General features: G+C 42.9%; 1 protein-coding gene across 1 annotated transcript; it reads right to left on the reverse strand.

Moving 5' to 3' along the window:
* Positions 1-779: 779 nt before the first annotated feature.
* Positions 780-7519, reverse strand: LOC122128515 (tripartite motif-containing protein 16-like). The gene is made up of 6 exons (XM_042708345.1): positions 6901-7519; positions 5948-6043; positions 5496-5729; positions 4103-4262; positions 3286-3345; positions 780-1701 (listed from the first exon to the last, which is right to left on the reverse strand). The coding sequence occupies exons 1-6, from the start codon at positions 7486-7488 to the stop codon at positions 1175-1177; spliced, it is 1665 nt and encodes a 554-aa protein (XP_042564279.1). The 5' UTR covers positions 7489-7519; the 3' UTR covers positions 780-1174.
* Between the last annotated feature and the right edge of the window lie 1410 nt (positions 7520-8929).

Raw genomic sequence — 8929 nt, forward strand, 5'->3', positions numbered from 1 at the left:
TTTTGCACTAGAAACATTTTAAAACATACTGGTCTCATTATAACGGTATTAATAAAGAAACAGAGAAACACATTTGTCATATAAAACCAGATATCAGAACGTGTACGCAATAACAGAGGGACTAAACACTTGCGAGAGTGAGGTTATCAACACAGAGCTCATCAAAACCTTTCACACACAATGTCTTATTTCTGCTGTGGTGATACTGCATGTGTTACAGCAGAGGTCTAGAGGTACAGATATTGTAATAGCTGGGGTCCAGAGATGGGGGAATGGCTTCAGTCTGTTGTTGTCCCCAATATTAAAGATTCTCAGGCTCAGCTGCTAGATCAAGTGTGAGTGATGTGTTAAATTATTTCATGTGTGAGATGTATGTGCTAACAGTATCTAGATATGTCAGACACAGCAGCTTCACTGAAGGTAATCTAAACCAAAGTAATTTAACAAATGACTTCATTCTGTTTTTATTTGCATTTTATTCATCATCCTAATTTAGGGTTGTAAATAAATAAAAAAAAAGCAATGAGTGAAGGTGCTTATGGTTTCCCCCCAGAACAACCTCTTCACATGGTGAACACAATATAAAGGGGAATTGTGTGTTAGTTGGGGTTGAGCTGTGATGACTTGAGTTAATGAAATTGAATGCCAGTGCTTACTGAATGAGCACATGGTGCAGCCAGTGATATATGAATGGATTTGTCTGTAGAGTTTTGCACAAAAAGTTCAACAAATCTGAATTAAAATGTGTGAAAACAGGGTGATAGTGTTTTGTAGTTTTGGGAAATGAGTCTGTCTTTTGGTAGATGGCGTCATGGTTTGGGATGTTTAGTTAACAGGCCCAGTTATAGTGTGTAAGATATCGAGAAAGACTGTAATCAAGGTAATCTAAAACAAAAACAAATTGCTTCTTTCTGTTTTTATTTGCATTTTATTCATCATCCCATTTTAGGGTTGTAAATTAATTCTAAGTTTGGCCTCAGATGTCATCTGCAGAGCATTGTTTTCTTCCCAGACCACCACCACACCAGTGCGGTACACCTGCCAATACGTGGGGTCACCCCAGCGCTCCACCCCAGAGTCACAACAGCTTCACTGGTGATCTAATGTCTAACCCTAAACCCAGGGTAGAGAGGCTGGGTGAATGTAGTCTGGATTCAGCATCTGTACATCCCAGTCACAACAGCTTCACTGATGCTCCAGCATAAATTGAAACAAACCCAAACCCAGGGTAGAGTGTGTGATTGAATGTGGTCTGGACTCTGTGCAGGAGGGTCATTGTGTCAGAGAGGCTGTAGAAGGCCAGAGTTCCTGCCCTGTGATCCACATACACTCCTATTCTGGAGCTGGCCACTAGAGGGAGTTTAGTCTCTTTACGATTGTGACTGAAATAGGAGCCAGAGCTGGAGAGGTTCAGACTCCAGGACTGATCATTACATCCAAACCTCTCAATACCCCCTCCTCTCCTGCTGATGCTTTTATATGAGACTGATATCATAACCCCCCACTCCCCACTCCACTCAACCTCCCAGTAGCAGCGTCCAGACACACCCTCTCTACACAGCACCTGACTCCACCCATCAAATCTCTCTGGATGATCAGGATATGACTGGACCTCAGCTCTCAGCTTCACCCTCCTGTTCCCCTCAGACAGATGGAGGCGTCTGTGTGCTGTGTTTGGATCCAGTGTGAAGTGACAGGAGTCTGATGGAGGAGAAGACAGGACAAACTTAGGTATTTATATGGGTTAGGTATACTGTATACATGCATGTATGAGTGAGTGTGTGGGTGTGTGTGTGTGTGTGTGTGTGTGTGTGTGTGTGTGGGTGTGTGTGTGTGCGTGTGGTTGTTGTTGTTATTTTATATGATTCTTTGCGTGTGGGGGATGAGATTTATTTCTGTGATTTATTCTGTGAGGGAATGTTTTTGTGTGTGATTCTGTTTTTGCAGGTGTACATGTGTGAATGTCTGTATTCAAAAGTGAGTATGTGTGTGTGTGTGTGTGTGTGTGTGTGTGTGTGTGTGTGTGTGTGTGTGTGTGTGAGAGAGAGAGAGAGAGAGAGAGAGAAAGACAGTGCGTGTGTGTTTGTCTGAAGGGAGTCCATGGTATGAATGATTGATATTGAGTGTGTGTAAGTATTTGGGTTTGTTTCATTTGATTCCTTTTGTATGAGATGAGTCCTTCGTATACTGGAGTGTGAAAGTCTTCCAGTGTCTTTAAATGTGAAAGTCCGTAGGTGTGATTGGTTGTATGGGTGTGTGTGAGAGACAGAGAGTGGGAGAGAGACAGAGAGAGAGAGAGAGAGAGAGAGAAATACAAAGAAATACAAATGTCTCTTTCTTCCTCTCCTAGTCTAGACTATCTTTGCTGTGGGATGCTGCTGTAGTCTCTCCACCTGATCTACTTGTAGAATCCCTCAGTCTACACCTACTCACCCCAACCACACTGCACACTGTCATGCTTTTGTGTTGCTGGTGAGATTCTCTACAAGTTTGCATTGATATTTGTCTACATTTGTGTGTGTGTGTGTGTGTGTGTGTGTGTGTGTGTGTGTGTGTGTGTGTGTATATGTTTGTGTGACTCGTTGATCTGATAGTTTTACAGATCCCACATACATAGGACAAGTGCATATTTTATATCAGCTGGATATCAATGCCAGTTTATTGTCCTAGTTTTTGGCAGTTCATGACTTCATGTTCCAAATGTGCCTAAGAGATGCACGCAGAAGCGTGTGTCTGGCCTGGTCTTTGGCCAAGACCTAAAACGCCTTGCAGGGATTGTGCAGGAGTCAACTATGCTGACAGGAGTCATGTAGAATCCGTGCCTGCACCCCCCATTCTATACCAAGGGGAGACAGGTGGTGTGAGGGGAGACAGGTGGTGGGTTGAGAGAGAGTGCCAAAGCAAGTGCTGCAGCTGATGAGGAGAACTGAGTTTAAATGAAGTGTGTGTGTGTGTGTGTGTGTGTGTGTGTGTGTGTGTGTGTGTGTGTGTGTGCGTGTGTGTGTGCTGATGAGGAGAACTGAGTTTAAATGAAGAGTGGGTGATTGATGTGAGAGGGGTGTTGCAAATTTGTTAAATTTCCTCCCGAACTTCCGTTTAGAACGCCATTTTGGGAAAATGGAAGAAGACACTGGAAAAGACACTGTTTCCTCGACCCATGAACTATAACAGCCATAACAAAATGTTGAACTGCTGAATCATGTAGGACCATGTGATTATTACTGAAACTTGACTTGTGATTTGGAATAAAGTAAACTGTATAAAATGTGTTCGTGTCAAACTCACATTGTAGGAAATCCTCTCTGGTTGTTGGTTCAGGAGGCAAAATAGCCTGGACTTCAGTCACTATTGAGAGACAAAGAATCATATTAGAAACAACACTGACGGGTGTAATTGTCAACATTGCATCAACCTTCTGTTTTTATGATGGTAGTACATTTGCGTTCTCTTCTTGAGGGACATTATGAGTCTCCAGCTTCTTCAAACTTAAAGACAAGTAAACATGGAGACACCTGCAGAGTATCTCAGCTTCACCGACATACAAAAGATATGTTACAAATATGTGACATTAGACATAGAGAAATACAGGTTCCTGAAGTTCACCATCACATTCAGCCTATTAGTACAATCCAGAGGGAAAGTATAGAAAGTCATTATGTTAAAAAGACCATAGTAACTATTTGTTAAGTTGCCCAGTAGAGCATGTTTCGGTTTATGACCATATATGGTAATTGCGTGGATCATGTGACTCCATTCCACACGGTATGGTATAGTTTTAGTTTGTTGCTTCACGGCATAAATAGATAGAGTGGCAGTTTGCTTCGAGCAATAATTCCATATAATTGAATGTTGGACGTTGTTGAACTTGTGTGCGTCCATGTATAAAACCACACACGCACAATCACACACACATACAAACATACACCCACCTACAATTCATTCCATTTACTTGTGTGAAAGCAATACAAAGTGCAAATAATCAAACTGGATATCCAAGTCTCCATTCTTTCCCATTCTAACCGGATGCCCCTCAGTGATAACACATTTCCCGACCCCCTCTATGACACATTACATGTAAACATATGTGAGTAATGTGATTAACCTGATGCAGATATCTTCATGACTTCCTCCTTGCAGAAATTCTCCAGCTGCGTCTTTAGTGAGGAGACAGATTTCTTCACAGCCTCAAAAGAGAGGCCTTGGTTCACAGAGATGCAGGATAAGTCTTTAGACTCAGGTGTCTCACTGACTGACTGGAAAGTCTAAAAAAGAAACACAGAGATAGAGGGAAAGAGAGAGAGGAGGAAGAGATGACAGAGATAGAGAGAGATAGAGAGTGAGAGAGAATAGCTAATAGCATGACTAAATGTAAAATGTACATTCTCAAAAAAAAGCATCCACATATAAGTAAGTTGTAAGTTTAAATACAGTTGATCACGAATCTTTTTTGTTAATTATAACTAAAAGCTTCAACTATTACAGTGCACACGAGACTCTTAAGTTAGATAATATCTTCTGATGTTTGAGATGTGAACTAAATGTAACATTATGAGTATCTGGGTGCAGCCTAAGCCTAACCTGGATATCATCCTTTCACGTGTGTGTGCAGCATCTGGATGTGGCTTCCAAATGATTGTGTTACCCAGGACAGTCTTGGCAGCTAAGATGCGTTGTCTAGGGGTTAGTCTGATGTTAGCTGTGTCCCTCCTCACACCATAAACTAAAGCAAAGCCTCACCTGCGTACTACACACTTTCCGTACATGATGTAACTTCATGATAGTGGGATCTTACCTTGTGCGGATGAGTGTGTTTGTGTGTGTGTGTGTGTGTGTGTGTGTGTGTGTGTGTGTGTGTGTGTGTGTGTGTGTGTGTGAGAGAGAGAGAACTCCCTGCCAGGCAGCTCTCTCAAGCCGGCTAACTGCTGGCGGAGTAAGCCAGCTAAGTTCAAGTTTTTTGGTTGATGTTATGAATCCCAAATGAATCCAACATAAATGTTTGTCCAAATGCCACTGGTTTGCCTTGACCTACATGTGGCTTGACCAAAGAGGCATAAGTGGCAGGCACCTGTGCACCTCAAGTGCCTCCAAACAAACTGTGAGCCATGATGTCAGGGCAGATGTGCTTTTATCAATGAACCACAGGTAGTGACATCACTCAAGCCCCGCCTGTCAGGCGTGTTCTTCCTACCATGTGATCTAAACTGTCCTAACAATTGCCATTATGATTTTGAGCAGTTTTCTGAAGAATGAAAATGTCTTGAGTAATAAATTAAAAAACTTTCTTTATAGACACCGTAACTGCATGGGGTAAGGTATCTGTTCAAATGCTGTGGAGTGTGTTACAATAAGAAGCTAAATAATCTGGAAAAGTACAGATCCTTGAAGGAAATTCAACAATATCTAAATTGAATTCAAATTTCCACCTAGGAATATATTCAACATAAATCAGTGCCCTCAAACATTCTGTGCACTAATAATCCATCATCAACAGTTACCTTGAGGAAATGGATGTGATCCTCTGTGTGTGAAAGCTGCTCCAGCTCAGCATCTCTCCTCTTCAACTCAGCAATCTCCTGCTCCAGTCGCTTCAGGAGTCTTTCGGCCTGACTCACCTCAGCCTTCTCCTGAGCTCTGATCAGCTTTTTCACCTCAGAGCGCCTTCTCTCAATGGAGCGGATCATCTCAGTAAAGATCCTCTCACTGTCCTCCACTGCTGTCTGTGCAGAGCTCTGTTAGGAGACACACAAAGAGGAGGGGTCCATCTAAAGCAGCCCACTCACTCAGCTCCTCCACACAGCCTGGTACCCACAGTGTGGCTCAGAGGAGCTGGAAAGTGGCTCAGCATTACAGACTCCTGTCTGGATGACTGGAGGAGAGCCCTGATTGAGCCTGAAATGGCTCCTCCAGCAGCCAGCTGTTGTCCTCCTCTCCTCTGGTCAGTACTCACCTTGAGAGTCTCCACAGCCTTCCTCAGCTCCTGCAGCTCCTTCTCTCTCTCCTGAATTCTCTGCTGGATTTTATTCTGGGTCTCCCCCAAGTGTGTCTATGTTGAAGGAATACATCACATCCAAAACAAACAGTTATGGTGGCATCATAATATTAGCATTGTCTGATAGCATTCCTGAAAGAACAAGCTGTTTAAGCTACTGACGCTGACTGAGAGGTGATCTGTAGTGTTGCTGAATAGCCTATTGGTGAAACTCTGTTTCATTACAAGGCTTGAGAAAAACACAAAATAAGTTTTGTCTTTGTGGAGCAAAAGAGAGAGGAACACTGATTTATTGACTACATGCAGTACATCTTTATTTAATCGTTTTCATAGTTTCTCTTGTGGAGTTGATAGTGATGTCCAACACACCCTTACTGCAACTATACCCTCACTGAGTGACCTGTGACCTCAGTGATAACCATGTAATGTCATTCAGTCATAGTGTCAACCACCCAGGACCCTACAAAATGCCATTTCAGGACCCTAATCACTGGGCTCATCTGAGAGGACTGTGCAGCAATATTGCAGGCAGAAACCATGATGTGCCCATCTTAATATAAATTACTGTAAAATAAGAGAAGTATTACAAAATGCCCACAAACATAACACATTAAATGGTAATTTAGGCTTTTTATGTTTATTTATATACAGTTCATATGTAACAGAAGATTCTCTGTCTGATTTCTGTTAATCAGACTATGTGTTTTCATTGCTGTATGAGAAATGCTGACAGTCTTGAGTTAACCATCTGGTTTTAAATAATTCAGGCATGTTTTTATGTCATTATTATTCTCTCTCTTCCTCACTCTATAATAACCTAAAGAGGATGAGTCTATAGCCTGTCTTCCAGTTGGAAACCCAATAGCCATGTCCTACAACACAAGTCCAATCTAGATAACTCCTGTCCTTACCTGTTTCTCTCTCCTCCCTGCAGAGGCTGACACAGTGTCATGGCCTTTGTGTTCATCCACCAGACAGAGCAAACAAACACAACTTAGATCCGTACGACAAAATATCTCCAGAGGCTTCTCATGTTGGGTGCAGATCCTCTCCTGTAGCTGGCCTGTGGCATCGATCACCTTGTGTTTTCGCCCAGGATTAAGTTCATTGTGAGCTTTGTAGTGAGTTTCACAGTATGACACCAGACATTCCAGACAGGACTTCACAGCTTTGAGTTTTCTCCCAGTGCAGACGTCACACTCCACATCTCCAGGTCCAGCAGTACATGGAACAGGAGCAGCAGCTTGGATCCTGGTCTTCTTGATCTGTTCCACAAGTTCAGCAACAATACTATTTTTGTTTAAAACGGGTCTTGGGGTGAACGTCTGTCTGCACTGGGGGCAGCTGTAGACACCCTTCAGATTTTCCCGATCCCAGCAGCTCGTAATGCAGCCCATACAGTAAGTATGTCCACAGAGAATAGTTACCGGATAATTCAGAATATCAAGGCAAACCGGGCATGTAAAAATGTCCTGGTTACTTGGAGCCGCTTCTGCCATTCTTTGTTTGTGCTGTGTAACGCTTCACAGGTTTCCACGTAGTTTCGTTTCGCCCAAAATCGGTGCACAACTTTGAAACGACTTCCTGGTTGGGTGGGCGTGTTCGTCTAAACATCGTCATTGACAACGACAAGGACTTTGAAGTAAAAACAAAGTTATTTGCAAACGCTGACCTGTAGAGAATACTGTCATGCGTTTCCCACTATTTATGAACTGAAGGAACCACCAGAAAGCAGTTTACTTTCTCTTTACAAATATTGAATATCCGCAACAGAAATTCAAAGGAAATTGTAGTAAAGCTTTGCTTGCAACAAGAAGGTCGCCATCTAGTGGACATTTCAAGTCATATGAAATAAAAACAAAGAGAGAACATAATGATGCCATAGATAGAAGTTGAAAGTGTGTGAGGGGCGGGGGAGCTGCTATGAATCTAGTGACACTCAGCAATCTCAAATACTGCAACAAGTGTTACTCTAATCACCTGGAGGAATTATATGTGACCCTGTGTGTTGAAAGCTGCTCCATCTCAGCATCTTTCACAAACACACTCACAGTCACAAATGCTGGTCTCAGAAATGATTGCTCTATCCCTCTTCATACCCAGTCCCTGACTCCATGTTGCAGCTGATTCTATCACATGGCCTTGGTGTCCTTCTATAGAGTGTTCCAGTTACAAGTTTGTTCTAACTGAGAGTGTTCTAGTTATGAGAATGTTCTAACTGTCAGATTGTTCCAGGGAGAGAGTTTTAACTTTCTGTGTTCAAGCTCTGAGAGTGTTTTAGCTGATATGAGAGTGTTCTTGCTATGAGAGTGTTCTAGTTCCAAGCCGGTCTCGGAGTGAAGGTGTGTTCACACATGGGGTAGCCCTCATTGCACCTAATCATTGCAGTAACTGCAACCGCATGGCGTCATCATAGTCGCTGGATCCCTTAGCAGATCAAGAGAAACTGCACAGCTGCAAGGATGTGGTTCCCTTTAGAATGTGTCCATTTTGTTGCTGCAGACACATCTACAAGTAGTGTGAGCAGACTTCCGTTTCAGATCTTGGTAAAGAAGCGTCCGCTTGGCATTGCGTGGGGAATGTGCACAATATAGATAAGAGAGATGAAGGCGAGAGGAATGGTGTAGAAATACCCAGGGAGGGAGAAAGAGAGAGAGGGAGAGAGAGAGAGAGAGAGAGAGGGGGGGAGACAGTGTGTGTGTGTGTGTGACAGAGAGAGAGAGTGTATGTGTGTGCGTGTGTGAGAGAGAGAGAGAAAGAGAGTGTGTGTGTGTGTGAGTGAGAGAGAGAGAGTGTGTGTGTGTGAGAGACAGAAAGAGACTTAGTGTGTGTGTGACAGAGAGAGAGAGAGAGAGAAAGAGACTGTGTGTGTGTGACAGAGTGAACTTGGCACACCATCTTGGAGTATCACCTTATGAGAACTATTTTCAGTTAGATAGG

This window comes from Clupea harengus, chromosome 7, assembly GCF_900700415.2.
Source record: "Clupea harengus chromosome 7, Ch_v2.0.2, whole genome shotgun sequence".
Classification (NCBI taxonomy): domain Eukaryota; kingdom Metazoa; phylum Chordata; class Actinopteri; order Clupeiformes; family Clupeidae; genus Clupea; species Clupea harengus.

What these genes read in the sequence shown, in the direction of transcription:
- LOC122128515 (XM_042708345.1), bottom strand. Translation starts at nt 7,488, where the DNA reads ATGGCAGAAGCGGCTCCAAGTAACCAGGACATTTTTACATGCCCGGTT. An exon ending in CAGGGAGGAGAGAGAAACAG is followed by an intron (nt 6,044 to 6,900) that starts GTAAGGACAGGA and finishes CCTTCAACATAG; the next exon opens with ACACACTTGGGGGAGACCCA. An exon ending in ATCACATCCATTTCCTCAAG is followed by an intron (nt 4,263 to 5,495) that starts GTAACTGTTGAT and finishes TTTCTTTTTTAG; the next exon opens with ACTTTCCAGTCAGTCAGTGA.